Source organism: Babylonia areolata, chromosome 23 (genome assembly GCF_041734735.1).
Source record: "Babylonia areolata isolate BAREFJ2019XMU chromosome 23, ASM4173473v1, whole genome shotgun sequence".
NCBI classification, from domain to species: domain Eukaryota; kingdom Metazoa; phylum Mollusca; class Gastropoda; order Neogastropoda; family Buccinidae; genus Babylonia; species Babylonia areolata.
Window position 1 is genome coordinate 28,796,317 of NC_134898.1, and position 18,291 is coordinate 28,814,607.

At 40.5% G+C, this 18,291-nt stretch overlaps 1 protein-coding gene across 5 annotated transcripts in view; it reads right to left on the reverse strand.

The window, feature by feature from the left end:
• Positions 1-18,291, reverse strand: part of LOC143298310 (uncharacterized) — a 65,157-nt gene that overhangs the window by 39,102 nt on the left and 7,764 nt on the right. Inside the window, exons 1-2 of one of the 5 annotated variants that reach the window (XM_076611140.1) lie at positions 7,468-7,639; positions 1,089-1,578 (exon numbers count right to left, since the gene is read on the reverse strand). In XM_076611140.1, the coding sequence (XP_076467255.1) occupies positions 1,089-1,256 (168 nt within the window). In that variant the 5' untranslated portion in view covers positions 1,257-1,578; positions 7,468-7,639. The other 4 variants (XM_076611141.1, XM_076611142.1, XM_076611144.1 and 1 more) reach the window with 4 other exon arrangements.

The window sequence follows — 18,291 nt, forward strand, 5'->3', positions numbered from 1 at the left end:
TGTTACCTGTATGCAACTCTTGCAATTTATATATGTCATTATGTGTCATGCTATCATTTCTTGTTAACTCAATCACCTGTATGCCACTCGTCATTAAAAATATGCATTATAATATGGGCCTTACTGTAATTTTTTTTTAACTATGTCACCTGTAAGTGAATGCAACACTTGTTATCAAAAATGTGCACTATGTGTCATGCTGTCACTTCCTGCTGATTTTGTTAACAGTATGTGACGTGGCAAAATTTCACAAACATGGAAATTATTTACTCTCTCTTCAAAGTATCCAACTGATTGAAAGATATATATATATATATATACACATACTTGAAATGACGACAAAAAAGGCTTAATGTACATAAAATAAATATGCTCTTTAATGTACATTGAAGGTTTTTTGGTGTGTTTTTTTTCTCTCATCCAGTTCTGATTGGCTATATTTGTATACATGTTTGTTTGTGACAGCTCCTGTGTGTGATATATAATATATAAATAACGTCTAAATTTGCATGCATGTGTAAACTCATCAGATATATAAGTTATTAACGTTTCTGTGTACCAGTCTGTCTAGTTAATGTGTACATTAATTTCATGGGCAAAAAAAGTTTTAACCCAGCTAGAAAAAATAAAAATAAAAACTCTAGTCAAAGGATCTGTGTTGTTGTTTTACAATGCCTTAAAAAAAAATTTTTTTTTAGAATAAATATTTGAGGACTAGTAAAATTTATGCTGTTCTGGTGTACAGACCAATAGTAAAGGTAAATTTAAAAGAATCTTTAGCCCTACACACACACACACACACACACATTATCTAAACAATACACTCAAAACAGAGCATGTATTGCACACCACACACACTTACACACACACACACACAATACGTAAACAATACACTCAAACTAGGGCATGTATTGCACACCACGCACACTTACACATATAATACGTAAACTATACACTCAAAATAGAGCATGTACTGCGCACAACAAAAGAACATCCATCCCCTACCATCCCCAAAACCCCAGACAATAACTAAAGGTACAGGTCTAGTCTATGAAATAACTTGTGGCTTGCAGCTCTCGCCTCCTTACCTTGTGACAAGGCGTAGCCAGGATGGTGGACAGTTCAAGAGGGCTGATCAGCCCCCACAGGTAGCCATTGGCGTTCTCGTCCTCGTCCATCAGGGCCTCGTACACCCCTGCCCCGCCGCTGCTGCTGCTGCTGTTGCTGCTGCTGCTGGCTGCTGCTGTGGACGCCATGGCAACAGACTTCTGATCACAAAACGTGGCTAGAAAGGCTGCGATGATGATGATGATGATGGTGATGACGTCTACAGCTTGCAGGTTGACAACGTGCGGTCATGGTTGTCAACGCACTGAGCGAGGGTCTCCTGAAGCCAATATATGGTTGTGGTGTTGGTGGAGCTTGTGAGAAGCTGGAGGCCGTTTCAGCTGGCACGGGCTGCCAGAACGTCAGCATCCATGGTAGATGTTGTCAGTGTCGGTTCTGTTGGATTACTGTTGGTGCAGTCTTCATCACGGGGTTCTTGGTTGCTTCTTTGCTCTTTTTTCAATGAGGAATCTGCACATAGACAAAAAATCTAAATGAAGAATCTGCACAAAGACAAAAATCTATAAATAAACTGTCATCTCAATATAGATCCACCACTATAGATCTACCACTTTTAATAATAATCAAGAGTGGTGTGTGTGTGTGTGTGTGTGTGTGCGTGTGCGCGCGCGTGCACGCGTGCATGTGCATGCAAACATGTGCATGCGAATGTGCACATGTATACATGTATGTGTGTGTTAAAAAGGAGGAGGGAGGTATGTTGGGGGGTTGGGGTGGGGTCCAGACCCATTAGTTTTGAAAATGACCCACTGATTTGGTGGTGAACTGATCAAATGTTCTGTATTCTACACTGTTCAATATAATCTGAACTCTGCTGGAACATTCAAGCATGGGATGATTCATACCAGTTTTTTGTTGTTATTGTTGTTGGGTTTGTTTTTTGTTGTTGTTTTTTTGTTTGTTTGTTTGTTTTTTCAGTATTTTCTCAAATGATTGGAATGAAATGTTAACTATGAGTATGACTTGTTTTCATACCAGTTCTTTCCCCTTTTGGTGGTTTGATCTGCACTACAGTGGCCTGGAGTCACTGTGCCCCTTTCTCCACACTTCCCCACCTTTACCTCTCTCTCTCTTTCCCTTTCTTCCCCACTTCCTGACTTCATTTGCTATGTGAACGTAAGCTTTTTTTTTCTTTTTTTTTTAAAGGGAAAAAAAAAGGTCACTGGACATGTAATTTAGGACAAGTTCTAAAATCACTGTAAAGCCCATGCAGTCATTCTGAATAGAGGTTACACGAACAGTTTAGTCATTAATACCCTGGAATCTAGGAGGCCAAAATCATGGAGTATTATAAATATCCCAGGTGTCAATTATCACTTGTTGAAATAGAAAGACATACCTTTTTGTTCATTTCTAAAAATGTTTATTTACATTAAATATTTTGCAGTGCATGAGATAAATATATTCTGCATGAGAACTTTCAACAATACAATGATGCAAAAATGAACATCACACATTTCCACTATTCAAATCAGTTCTTTACATTCCCCTTCTCCTCTGCATGGCTTGGCATGTTACGAAACAAAAAACAAAAACAAAAAACAAACAAAAAAAAATTAAACGAAACAAAAAGAATTATGAAGCGCCACCCATTGACCAGTTCCATCCCTTCTGCTCAGCATCCCTTTCCTCCAGCCTTCAGGCTGATTAGCTGTGAGAGTGAAGTCATGATTTAGGTAGACCTACACACTGCACCCCCTGCTGCCTCACCTGGCAGATCAGCACCCCAACAGTGCTCTACAAACTTGCCGCGTGCTACACATGGGATGAGGTCTGCGTTCTGCAGGCCTGATGTGCACCCAGGCAACACCTGTGTTTGCACAGAAAGCTTGCCCTCACTGAACAAGAATGAAACGCTACTTTCCCACACTTGTGTCGCAGATTAGCTGGATCGCTGCCAGTGCTATTTTGGCTGCAGCAGCCTACACACCGTTTTTCACCGAGTTTAAGAGAGATTTTCTGGCCCTGCAAGTGGAGTGCTGATAGCTTTTGGTGCTGACAACGGCGTCTGACAAAGCATGCATCTATGTGATGCTGGCATTCTGGTTTGTCCTTCTTCCTCCTACAATAATATAAAGCCTAGTCATACAGGAATTCTGACAATATCATCTGTTATTCTACATCAACCTGTCAAACAAACAAATTCAATGCACAGGACATATCGTTTTTCAGACTCAAGTTCACAAGACAACTGATATATATATATATATATATATATATATATATGTGTGTGTGTGTGTGTGTGTGTGTGTGTGTATCTGAAATTAATCTGACAGCATAAAACTCTTAATTCATAATAAAAATACCAGTCAGGACCAAACTGAATGTGACAAGTTTATATGGGAGATCCAGATGTTGTTTCTTTCCCATTTCTTTTCATATTCCACAATAACACAGAAATGGCTTAACACAAGATATTGTGGTGAACCCATTATAGTGCAAGTTTAAAAAACATTAACAGAAGTCGGTGAAGCCTGAAACACAGTGGGAAACCATCAATTTGTTTATAAATAAAATCAGTACTGGTTCAGTATTCCTCCTACATGAGCACACAAAATAAATCAATCAAGAATCAGTTTTAATTTTTGTGGCAAGCAGTAATCCCTTACACTGCTTCAATAAAAGAAACAAGCTGGTATCAGAAGTAAATTTCATACAACATACACACAAACATATCACACAAAGTGACAAACATAGCACACATACACACACACACTGAAGCTTTCCAACTCTCTTGTCTAGAACTATTCAGACTTCATGAAATTCTTGGCAGCAATAAATATGTTCATTCTTAATATACATGGATAGCTACAATCTGATCCTTTGCATGGCAGAGGTATACTGGGTAAAACATCCATTCGTTTCTTTCAAAAATTCTTTCTTCTCGTTTTTTTGTCTCTTTCTTTTCTTCTTTCCAATACATGACCTACATCAACTTGTTGTCGTGGTTGATGCATGCTGGGTGTTTTCCTGTTTCCATAACACACCAAACACTGACATGGATTATAAGATTTTCAAAGTGAGTATTTGATCTTCTGCATGCATAATACACATGCAGGGGATTCAGGCACTAGCGGGTCTGCACATATGCTGACCTGGGAGATCGGAAAAATCTCCACCTACACCTCACCTAACAGGTGCGCCAAACCAGGCATCGAACTCGAGAAACTTGGGTGAGAATCAAGCTTTCTAGTATTAATTCTAACCATTTAGCTACCACACCCATCCATTTTATTACTACTTATTTCATTCTATTTCTATTGCATGGTTTCACAATAGTGTACTATTCATTTACTAAAATTACTGTTCATGGATTTGTAAAACTTATGCTTTAACCTCCAGTATAGCATTTTACAACAGTCTGGAGGCACATTTTTTTTTTTTTTTTTTTTTTTTTTTTTTTTTCATCTAATGGATCAAACCATTTCCTTTTTTCTACTGCAGAATTTTGAGGACAGATCTCTTGTTATAGACTGAGATCTTTTTTCTGTGCATCCTATGCTTGAGGCATGTTATGGAATATGATATATATATATATATATATATTATATATATATATATATATATATATATGGGAGCTCAGTTTACTGCCTCATCTGAAAGTAGTGAAAGACAAGCATCCAGACCATCCACTAAAGTCTGATGGGAGGGGGAGAAAAGCATTATTACTCAATGCAAAGTTCTGTGATCTTCTCTCAAGATTCATTACACAGTCACTTAATAACCACAAGGCCAAACCTGTTACAGAAAGCATGATATTGTATGCTTATAATTATAAAATATGACGGTGCAGTGTATGAGTGTGCATGTGTGTAATTTTTGTGTGTGTTTGGTGTGTGTCACTTTGTGTGTGTGTGTGTGTGTGTGTGTGTGTGTGTGTGTGTGTGTGTGTGTGTGTGTGTGTGTGCCCACAACACAGCAACTTCTTTCATCCACTTTTCGTCTCCTTTTTATCCCTTGTAACTGGTTGAAAGTCACATAAATCATATATTTTTATACCCATCCCCACCTGCTGTTCAACTGTTAAATTGTCACACACACACCCACGCATGCAGTGGTCGATGCACACAGGCACATAGATACACAGCTAGGATCAAGATAAAGGCAAGAAAAGGGGTAAAGATGCACAGATCTCTCTCTCTCTCTCATTGTAACTTTGTAAACTCACCTCTATTATCTTTTCTTTTTCTTTGATCTAGATGTCCCTGCTGTGTTATCACTCAAGAACATCAAAATCAAATAATGAAATCACAATGTAAGGATATTCATCATTTCATGAATATAAATTTAACAATAAGCACTGATCAATTTTCGGAATATTCACAGGATTGTGTTCAATATTGCTCTCTAAAACTTTTTTCTCTTTCTTATCGACGTCAGGACGGTTTTGAATCTTAATTATTTATTTCATTATCGGTTTTATCTACAGACATGGGAAAAAGACATTTTAGAACTAATAATGAATTGTGCCCAAAGCTATTTATAAACCTATAAATCATAACATAGACCTATTTTAATGCTCCTGTTTAAGACTTTTGTTAATGGAAAATTTTATCTCACAACTTGTTTCAACTATAAGGAGAATTTTCATTTTAGTTTGATACATCAGTACAGATTGCATGTCAGATCACCTATGGTGCAAGCATATAATTTTGTGTACAGGGTCTATAAGAGCAGTTTTCTTCCACAAAGGACAACACTTACATAGCCATGTTTGTTTTTCAGTGCAACGAGTGCATGCTGCACACAGGACCTTAGTTCATTATCACATCTGAATGAAGAGGCGCGCAGTTTGATTTTCCAATCAAACTTGGGAGAAATAGCGAGTGCACTATTCAAACCCAGACCCTCAAGGACACTTTATTGGCAGATAAAAACGTTAACAGACTCATGGAATCTACATTATTGTTAGAACCTGAGTCATTTTAAGAAACTTATAATTCAACCTGTGTATCTCAAACTCTAATACTAATACATAAAATTTCTAGAAATCCTCACCTGAGTTCACACTGACATACTATAAATATAATAGAGTGTAGATATGAACATCACTCAGTCCTAATCAAAAACACATCTTTAAAATGTATCCTGTTTCAATTACCGCCGTAAAATTAAAGCCTTGCAATACAGAAATGTATGGAGTTCAGTATTTAATAAGACACTGATGACAGCAGTGACAGGATAGACTCCAAATGTTCAAATTAGTGAACACATTTGTTTTGTCCTTAACCCTTTCATCGCCAGTCAGTTTAGAGTGCAAATTAACCTTGTGCAGGAACCACAGAAAAGATGGTGTCTAAGAATAGCTGTGGATTCCCCTGTGATGTGTAGAAAAAAATGGCCAATCCTACCACTGAAAATTAAGAGCATTAGGTTTGTGCACAAAAAGCCCATCATCTGGTTGCATTTCAGTGACATGGGTGCTTTACTTAGCTGGTGCCGAAATGCCGAAAGGGTTAGGCATCCTTGAAATGGAAATTAATATTACTAAATCACAACTTCACATACTCAATTGGCATATTTTATATATTTTGCTTATCATTCAAACTACTAATATTTTAATATGGTCAAGCAAAAAGGGAACTCAGCAATTAATCTGGAACAGTAACCAGTATAAATAAGGCTTGACAAGTGACTAATGGAAATGGAATCTTATTTGCATCTGACCACTTTAATGAAGCAATTAAAACAGATTTAGTTAGTTTTTTTTTTAATCCAGAAGATTATATTGATAAATGACACTGCTGCTGTGGATAGATATCATAGATTCATGATTACAAATGTGTTTTACATCTTAGAGCTTCAGTATAATTAGTCTAAATATTCTGTCAACATTTCATCACGCGACCATCCTTTACACAGGACAGTATCTTGTACTCGTGAATAACTGGGCATGGTGCTTAGAAACAATACAGATTCTCATATAAGATAAAGTTGCAGCAAATGTTTCACTGATACCACATTCTGGTAAAAAATTTTTTATATATTTGTTGATAACAAAATTCATATCCAGTCCTGACTATGTATGTCAAAACAAATAATTTATCCCGGGCGCAGTTATTAACGGGATCACACACAGCCACATGCAATGCATGACAAGCAGAAACCTCGACTTGATTGGTCTCACAGCATTTAGGGCGAACGAAATCCAAAGCACTAGGATGACAATGACGGACGTAATCAGCGGTATATCCCCCAAGCTGCTGTCAAGATGGTCCAACATCCATTTTAGAACGCGCTATGTGTTAAACGAACTACACAGCAACACACCACAAACATGACATTGGTTTTCAGCTGACTGTAGGTCACGTCACGAGCTGCTATCACAATCTGACTTACGGAATCATGAGTCATTCCAACGTGTCCTTGAAATAATCCCCATGACGTTATCACGTATAGTCGGCGCGGTTTTCTTCTTGTCAGAGGCTGGCAGGCGGTCAGTGTCATCAGAAACACATGTGTTGGGCCTTTTGGCCCTCTGCTGTCACCGTGTGGAACCACTCAGCCGACCATTTTCAAACACTTCCTCTCCGCAGTCCTGAATGAGGTCACTCGCCAAATACTGCGGCATGAAATCATCGTCAGCCAATGAGATCGCCCGTTGTGTGTCCCGTTCGGCTGCGGAATTGGCTGTTGCCCCTGTCTCTGCGTGCGTGTTGTTGTTGTTTGCGTGTGACATCGATCAAGACAAGACGTGTGTGTGTGTGTGTGTGAGTGTGTGTGTGCGTGTGTTCGAAGAAAGCCCAAGTACGTGCTTGCACACCTTTGGCACATTCACGCATCATCTTTGCATGGGCGGGTCTTCCAACACAACGCTGCAAAAAAAAAAAAAAAAAAAAAAAAAGCTTTATACAACACACACACTCATACCTCCCTTTCGATTTGTATCTGTAAACAAATCGATTCATTTGAACGGTTCCAATTGGACTAACTTTAGTGTCTGACTCATCTGTCATGATCCACCTTGTATGGATGTTTACCAACAGCCTCAGTGGAGGTCTAGGGGTCAGAGGCCGGGTGGTCAGTGCGGGGACGGAGGTGGAAGGGAGGGTTAACGTGAGCACATTGTCACGTTGACTTTCAAGCATTTAACGAGTCAAGTAATAGTTGTGCTGTGAAATAATACTTTAGCCTGTTAGTCTGTATGAAATATTTATTTGTGTGTATGTGCGCGCGCGTGTGTGTGCACTGTGTGTCAGGCTGACTGAGAGAATGAACCGTGCGCCGGAAAATGTATTATGTGCATCCGTGTTGCATGTGCGGTGTGTGTTAGTGTCACAGTACGTGCGTGCGCGCGCGCACGTGACGTTCACAATAATGAGGTAAAAAAAAAAAAAAAAAAACCTGTAAAAATTGATAAGAATAAAGTCACCGATAAGGAGTAACAAAGTTTTAATTATTTCTCAGCAGTGACAGGTGTCACGGCTATCATAGTGCATTGTCATGGAAATGCAACCAACTGGAAAAGTCCAGTGAAGCACGCACGTGGTGCACATGTCAGTCATTCTTCCCAGGCCGTTCACTCAGGAAATGGTTTGCATGATTTCCATGTCGGTGCAGTGTGCATTGCTGCACAAGACAGGGGCGGTTGGGGGGGGGGGGGGGGTGGAGGGAGGGGGGAGGGGGTAGTCTAGTATGCACGAGGCCGGACTTGTTTTTCTCCGTTCTGCTCCCTATCCCGACAGTCCCCTTGCTGAATCAGCTGCGTGGCATCAGCCCGATGACGTCAGCCGTCACAGACCCACATTCATTGACTGCTTTGTTTGCTTCCGTTGGAGTCCACGGTCTCCTGGGCTCAGTACGTGCCTCAGTTTCTATACGATACTGCTGCTGTTTTGAGTTTTGTGTTACACAATGCATGGTGCTCTACCAGGACTGAGTTAAACTTAACAGCATGCTGCAAAGAATTCAACAAGCGTTGAGTGAGATTGTTTGTACATTTCATTGTTTCAGCATTAAATTGTTAATTCCAGAACTTTACTGAGTCGAAGAGTGCGTACCAGTATAGTTACAAATCGATAGGATGCCAAATGATGTGATCTCTGCGCGTGCGCGCGCGCGCGCGCGTGTGTGTATCCGTCAATGCGTGCAGTGCGTGGGTGCATGTACGTGCACTGACGTGCCGCTGAGCTGCCACTGATGCACTGTTGACTAACGTGTGTTGGCGCGCACGTCGTGCAACTGATGCCGGAGTTTAGTGTGTGTGTGTGTGTGTGTGTCAGTGTGTGTGTGTGTGTGTGTGTGTGTGTGTGTGCCAGTGTGCGCGCACGCGTCAGCGTCTGTGTATACGCGCATTTTTTTTTCCTTTGAGTGTGTGCCAGTGTGTGTGTGTGTGCCGTGTGTGTGTGTGTCACGGTGAGCGCGCGCGCGCTCGCGCTCGAGCATACGTGTCAGATCATTCCGTCGAAGTCTGACCACACGGCTTGTTCTATGCCAATCTTTAAGTCAGTCTGAAACTGATCCGCTTCAGAAAATGACTTGCGGTCTTGCGGCCAGTCCCATGCTTCTATCATGCGTCGTCGTCCACTACAATTCGTGGGGGCAGCTGAGTCACACAAGCTGTCGACGGTGCACCGCGTGACTGGTCCGGGTGTCCGCCGTCATTCCTTCCGTGTTTGGCAATTTCAAATAGTGAAGTCCCCTTCCCCTCCGAATCCGTCACTGTGGACTAGTCAGTATACCAATACAGTACAATACTAACTTTCCGTCTAAAGGTATCACCGCGACACCTCATTTCTCTGAAACTGATTTAGTAATCGCAAAACAAAATAAAAGTGAGAAAATGTACCTATAAGGCGACATTGACTTACGGGACCTGACTCGTGAGGCCTCACCAGTGTTTACAGTCGCCGGTCTCGGTTGACGAATAAATAACTGCCGGGACTAACCGATTAACCAACTACGTGGCTTTCTAACGAACGGTCTAGATTCACAATTCAGGCCTTCCAAAGATGATCATACATGATACATAGGATATATAATCAAACAAGAAAAACACGCACGCACGCACACACGGGCACTGTGACACACAAACACACCGTGACACGAACACATACACACACACACACACACACTGACACCACACACACACAGACGCGCGCGCGCGCGCATGCACACACACACACACACACACACACACACACACACACACGGGCGCGATGACATCCATAATGTCGGTGTCGGGACACGGTTGGCATCGAACTTGTTACCCGAAATTCGAACACACGATCTGCCAACTTGAGAATTGTTTTCTAGCCAACGGATAATTGCGACATGAACTCTGTGTGTGTGTGTGTGTGTGTGTGTGTGTGTGTGTGTGTGTGTGCAGGCTGTTGCCGGTGCATGTCACAGAGGTTGTGTAAAGGTGGCGGCGCGAAAAACCAACATGATAGAGCCGGCATGCGTCACAGAATCAGTTGTCGAGAGGGAGGAATGGAAAACCAATTTCTCCTCTTTAATTTTTTTTTTTAAACTTCTTAAAAAAAGAAGTTATATCAACTTTCTTGCATGTGTATGTACATACTATAACGTCTTCAGTTTGCTTAAATTTGTTCTTTTTATGTTGGTCGAATGCTGCATGTATTCATTAAATAAAATTTTTAAAAATTAATGGGATGAAAACACTTTGGGGACGAAGGTGGGGTGCAGGGGGAGTGGGGGGAGGTAGGGGGAAGGGAGGGGGCGTCAGCTGTAATCAAAATACTAATAAACAATACAAAAGAGGAAAGCGAAAGTGTGTATTCCTCGGTGCCAAAAATCAATTGGACCAGCGACTGACACAATAGTCCGCATCGAGCCAAGTCAGTTGTGGGGGAGTCGATAACGACACGTGAAGTGGGATGGAGGCAGTACAGGGGTGGGACACAACGGCGAGGTGGGAGGGGCATGTGAAGCCGCCACCTCTTTTGGATCCCCGAGGCTCCATTAAACTGGGGGAACCCTCAGTCATCGTTCGTTGGCTGCTTCTTCTTCTTCTTCGTTCGTGGGCTGCAACTCCCACGTTCACTATTATGTACACGAGTAGGCTTTTATGTGTATGATCGTTTTCAGCCCGCCATGTAGGCAGCCATACTCCGTTTTCGGGGGTGTGCATGCTGGGTATGTTCTTGTGTCCATAACCCACCGAACGCTGACATGGATTACAGGATCTTTAACGTGCGTATTTGATCTTCTGTTTGCGCATACACACGAAGGGGGTTCAGGCACAAGCAGGTCTGTTCAGACCTGGGAGATCGGAAAAAGCTCCACCCTTTACCCACGAGGCACCGTTACCGAGATTCGAACCCGGGACCCTCAGATTGGAAGTCCAACGCCTAACCACTCGGCTATTGCGCCCACTAAAGCCACAGTGGCCATCGGAATCAAAACGACTGAGATCGACTGGGAGTAAGAAATGGGCAGGCTGATCGAATAGATTGGTAAGTATGCCGGAAAATAAATGGTTGATATGGAGGGAGAAGAAAAGAACTGGTAAAATATGCACAATCACAACACACATATAACCTGTCATGCCAGTAAAAACACACAAAGTACCATAATTATGCAACGTAGACATTTACAAGGGCATATAGAAACTAATACAGAATTTTTGTAATGGAACCACTGTATATTTCCTGTCTTGAACGGTTCTTTTTTTCCTTTTTTTCTTTCTTTTTTTTAAGACTCATGCTCGTCTTTCTTCTTGTTTTTTCTTATCTTTTTTACTCTCAAACATTCTTGAGAAACCACCATGGACAAGTGCCGTATGTTTACAGACTATGCCTCCCCAGGCGTTTTTTTTGTTGTTGTTTTTTTTGTTGTTGTTTTTTTTTGGGGGGGGATCTATGACTCAGACAAAGTAAATCAAATCTGGTTTCTGAAAAATACTGCCAAACCAGCAATTTGTCAGGTTTTTTGTTTGTTTGTTTGATGTTTTGTTTTTTACCTTGATATTTTGTATCAATGTCAAGGCTAAACCATCAACTATTTTCCTCAAAACTGAGTGCTCTCATTGATCAAGGTGGGTCAGAGTCGTTCTGGAATGTGCGGATTGTCTATTCACACTCATATAGGTGATCCCCACTGTGAGCTAGATCTTCTGGACAATTCAAACACACACACACACACACACACACACACACACACACACACTTGCATAAGTTATACTTTCATACTATGATTATATCCGCGCGTGCATGGGCATGCATGCACTTCGATCTGCATCAGCAATTTTATGCCGGTTTTGAAGAATAAAGTATTTTTTTAATGCAACAAATTCAAACCTATCCCTCATTTATGCACATGTGCATGTTGTATTCGCAGGAGAGATGAAAAATCTGGAAAAACAAAAAATAAACTTTGGTCATGGCACATCAACACATGCTAACGAAGAAAAGGGACTGTGTCTGACATTTACCCATTTTTTCTTTCCGTCTTCTTCTTCTGTTTAAATCTGTACGTCCTTTTCCCTACACTGATGACCTAGAAAGACTGTATCCATATTGATTTTGTCTGCCGTTCTGATACTGTTGACCGAGCATGATGATAATCCAGTTTGGGAGGCTCGGGAGTGGGGGTCAGGGATGGGTTTGGAACAGGGGGATGGGAGGGGGAGAGACGGAGAGGTCTTTGCAAGAAGGAGATGGGAGGTTGTTAGGAAGAGATCTGTCGATAAGAGACCGCGACTGAAGCTGACGATTGCTCCTCTCTCTCTCCCTCTCTCTGCTAAGCATTTTGAAGCTTGAATCGGATGTGCGTGTGTGCGTATCTATCTCTTTGTTTCTCTGTCTGCCAATTTCATGGACAGTGAGTCATCGCAGTAACTGCTGGGATATTTTAATGCACAATCTTGGAATATACTATCCTGCCTATTTTATAGACGGTGAGTCATCGCTGTAACTGCTGGGAAATATCAATGCACAATCTTGGAATATATCATTCTGCCAATTTTATGGACAGCGAGTCATCGCTGAAACTGCTGGTAGATCTTAATGCGCAATCCTGGAAAAAACAACAAACTTTTACACTTGACACAGACCATAGATACTAATATCTCAAATTCTAGTGTCTATGCACAGACCAAGCATTATTTTGACGTCGTGGGACAAAGGTCTGCGCTAAGTTAAACTCGTTTTCTCGGAAACCACGTGGCCGACTTCGATGACACTTGACATATACCCATGATATTGCGCGTTAAGTTCTATCGGCAAGTCAACGGGGAATCAGTCCTCTCGTCATTAAAGATAACGAGTTCTGAAAACCTCTTGATAACCGTGAGTATTGTTACTGATACAGAATTTCAATTTTCAATGAATATAACCAGTTTTAGTTTCACTGCAAAAAGCACAATTGCATTTTATTATCTTTATAAAAAGTTAACAAACAGATGCGTTCCGATACCAGGTTTTCCCAAGTGGTCAGTATTTGCTCCACTGCTAATGAGGCGTGAATAATGGTCAAAGACTTCATTCAAGTTCATAAAAATCATACTTAATGATTAATCTAGAATACGAAACGATTTTTTTTCAGTTTCCAACACTTGCACATGCATAGCTTTAAATTTGTATTCGTCATGATTATGGCCGCCACTAGTTTGTAGCTGTCTGTCGACGGCGTTCTGGCCAGCCATGTAATCTCCCAGTTTGTTCGTTAAAGTGAAACGAACACCGTCTAGATAATGTACCTACTATCTGTGACCAGACTCATCGACAAGTAAAGAATAACAATGTTTAAAGCTGTGAAGTGAACACAGTAACATGCCCATATTACAGTTCAACATTGTTTTACAAGCGAGGCAAGGCCTTCAAGACTGAGGTGTGATATCAACTTCATCGAACACAATTATTAAGACGAAACAAAAACAAAAACAACAACGACAAAAAAACAAACAAACAAAAACAAAAACAAAACAATCAGGACTCTCTAACGCTCATGTTGCAGCAGGACATTTCTAATCGCACATTGTTGTGACCTAGACCAATGCTTATGTTTTAGCCATACCCATTGCTGTACATTAATTTGATTCAAAGTGCATAAAAAAGACACTCAACCTGTATCAAATTTCCTCTTTTCCATCAACTTGAAACCATGTTGTGATCATGACCTCTGATCTCAGCTTCGACATCTCACTCTGCTTACTAAATCATCACAAAGGGAATGAAGAAAGTTCTAATTCGTGGCACCTACAATTCTTCCACATTGAGTTTTTTTGCACCATATTGAAAAAATGCCAACGATAAAGTTTAACACACACACACACGCACGTACCCCCCCCCCCTCCCACACACACACACACACACATCACAACACAACGCAACGCACAACACCACAACAACACGCACGTACCAAAATCGATCACACACACACTCATGAATTATGCTCAGGCTGTTCATTGAAAAACGTTTCATCGATTTTTTGAACACCCACGCACACTCCGTGCATGCCTCCTGCTGACAACAATTGACGCGGAATGTGTGTATGCGTGCGCGCGTACGTGCGTAAGTGAGTACATGCGCGTCACGTGTATGTGCGCGTGCACATGCTTGTCAGTGAGAGAGAGAGAGACATTATCAGAATCAGAATCAAAATTAGAATTTATTCATTAAGGCCAAAGCCCCATATTAAGGGGTGCGAACAAAACTGACAAGATCATAAAGGTTTTTTTTTAACTGGATGAAAATACGTAATTACCACATAGACATGAAATTGTTAATGCCAAACTGGATGAAATTTAAGCAGTTGTTATCTGGATAAGGCTGTACAGAACGACAATATTACTATATCACCAGTCAAGAGCTGATGATTTCTCTTCTTTTGAATGTGTGATATAAGAATATATCAAAATTATTGATTACATGTTCATTTCTAGCTGCCGTAAGTAATGGAAGTTTAAAGTCGCAATTTCAAGTTCTTTTTAGATAATACTTAGCTGGTGTAAAATGAAATCTAAGATCATCAAGGGCAGAACAACAGAGTTCAAAATGAACTTAGTCTCAGTGGCATTTTGCATAATGGACATCTCATATTTACGTTATGTTATTTAAATCTAAAACTATGTACCGTCTATGTACCGCGATATATGAAGTTCCGAATCGAAATCTTTCCGGCACATATCTTACATACTGGTAATATATCTATTTAAATCGGTTATCATTTAAGGTTCTCTATGCATGGTCTTGTATTTTCTGAACTCCAAGAATCTATCGCTGTTATCAATGTGACTATTCCAGTCTTACCAGCTGCAATCGACAAGTCCTTGTTTGAACATCTTAAAAAAAATTTTTTTTAAAGTGTTAAAACAACCCACCCCCGGGTTTTTCCCGCATGTAAAAGAGACACGCGCTTCCAATATACCGCGAACCTTAGCAGCCCAATTTGTTTTTCCTTTATTAGCCAAATCTAACAGCATTTCATAGGCTTTGAAAGGTGTTCCTTCATTCGTATCAGTTTCAATCCGTGACGAATAACAGATGTGCCTAATTGTCAACGAATTCGCCATCAGTAAGATACAAAATTAATGGTGTTTGCGTGCCGACTTCTGGGTATCTTTTCTTTTTTTTTCTTTTTTTCTTTTTTTTTCTTTTCTTTTTTACTTCAATATGAAGAGTTGAACACGTCTACTGCAGCTGAGGCTTTATCCAAATCACATAGTTCTGCACCACAAAGCAGTGAATGGGTTGCACATGGGCATCAAACAGTTTTGAAAATCTTATAACAGAATTAAGATTTGGTTTATGCAATTTACACATGATACAAAGTGTAGCCCCTTTAACCCTACTTACCAAATCGTGACAAATAATACTGAAACACAGTTTCGTAGAGAATAATAATCCCAGACAACGATATGATTTTACAACTGTCAGACTGTCATCTGAAACTTGCCATAAAACCATTTTTCTGTATCAAAAACAACAACAACAACAAAAATAAATAAAAACAAAAAATAAATGCAGAAACAATTGACGATACTCATCAATATTATGTTGTAGCTGAGATGCGGCATGCAAAGATTGTTTGACTGTTAACCAAATATAGTTTCTGCCGCTAAGTAATGTCATCAGCAAACAAAATAACAGACAAGTCAATCATATCATTAGGCCTACTTATATATGCAACTTGCCTTCCTTTAGGAAATATTTCTAGAACTTGCTCGTTAATGACAATGATAGAATATAAGAGCTACTTCAGTACAATTAAAATAACCAGTAGGTAAGCCTTAACGATGTTGTACATGATATTTTTCATACACCATGAAAGTGTGTGTGTGTGTGTGTGTGTGTGTGTGTGTGTGTGTGTGTGTGTGTATCAAGTCAAGATTTTATTTCATGATGGTAAATTGAATAAGCAACAATTGTTTTTTTACATCAAGCCATCAATAATGTCATCAATAATGTGTGTGTATGCGTGCGTGCGTGCATGCGTGTGTGCATGCGTGTGTGTGTGTGTGTGTGTGTGTGTGTGATAACTATACATCAGTAAATAAAAGTCATGATAAATAACCTCTTGTCTGTCATCAATCTTCACTTCATGTCAGTACATATGAGTCATCCAATGCGCCATGGGTATGATAAAGCCAGTCGACCTGATTTTGTTAGACACACTGATCGAACGTGACCTATATATGCCGAGTGATAGGTTAGTGGAATATGGTACGCAAGTACCGGGTTCTATATATAAAAAAACGAAAATCAACTTGTCATCGAAGTTGAACTTCAGCATGTATAAAACTCAATTTTGTCAGTCCCGCGCGCAAAAATACTGAACTAAAAACACACATAGGCGCGCGTGTGTGCGAACACACACAAACACACACTCAAGCGCACGCGCGTAAGCACACACTAACACATAAACAAAATCTAAATGCTCTATATGCATGTGCAGACTCACAAACAACATGCGTACACACATGCAAACACACTAATACACATACACATATACATACAAGCGCGTGCGCATGCACTACACACACGCACAATCACACAAACACAGACATGGGCACAGACACATAAAGACATAGACAGACAGACAGACAGACAAACACACACACACACACACACACACACACACACACACACACACAACACACACAACACAACACAACAACACACACACACACACACACACACACACACACACACACACACACACACAAAGAAGAAGAAGAAGAAGAAAATCACACACACACACACACACACACACACACACACACACACACACACACACACACACACAGAGAGAGAGAGAGAGAGAGAGAGTGAGTGAATTTCAGTTTCTAATCTGGTATGCAGTATTATGATCAGTAACTCGAGCAACCAAACTTAGACAGGACCCTCAGCGTTATCTATGATCGTGGAATAGTGATGTTGTTGTTGCTGCTTTTTTTTCTTTTCTTTTTCTTCCTTCTTTTTTTTTCTTTAGCATAACCATATAAATCTTTCTTTCTTTTCTACTTTCAGCAATCTTTCTTTCTTTTCTACTTTCAGCGTCTAGTCATCAGTTCGGATGAAACGATAAATTGAGGTCCTGTGTGCAGCACGCAATTGGCGCACTGAAAAAGAACCCATGACAACAGAAGTGTTGTCGTCTGGTAAAGTTTTGCAGAAGAAATTTATTCTAACACACACACACACACACACACACACACACACACACACACAGGGGGAAAATTGAGAGATTACTGCATATTTTGATTTTGATGTTGTAAATCGTCAAACCCAGCATAGGGTAAAAAAAGAAAAAGAAAAAAAGAATACGAATGACTAAAAAGAAGAAAAATGTAAACAACAGAAAAGGAAGAAAAGGTAATAGGGTCATACAGAAGACCAACCAGTTATGACAGTTGGTTGATTGATTATTTCGCTAACAGTCTGTTCACACAGGCTTGTGGTTTTAAACTCGAAACATCAACAAAATGTAACTTAGTTAAATTTGTCATTACAAGTTTAACAAAGAACGAGAGGGAAAACGCGATATAAAGAATTATCTTTACATGCCATCTCTAGATGCCTTTCATGTTGACCAGCAGCGAGGTAAGGCAAGGCAAGGCAAGGTAAGGCAAGGTACTTTCTTTCATATACATACTAGTAGGCGGGAGGTAGAGTGGGTGTGGGTGTGGGGAGTGTGTGCGTGAGTGGGGAGGGGGAGGGGTGTCGGGGGGGGGGGGGGGGGGGGGGGGGGGGGGGGCGT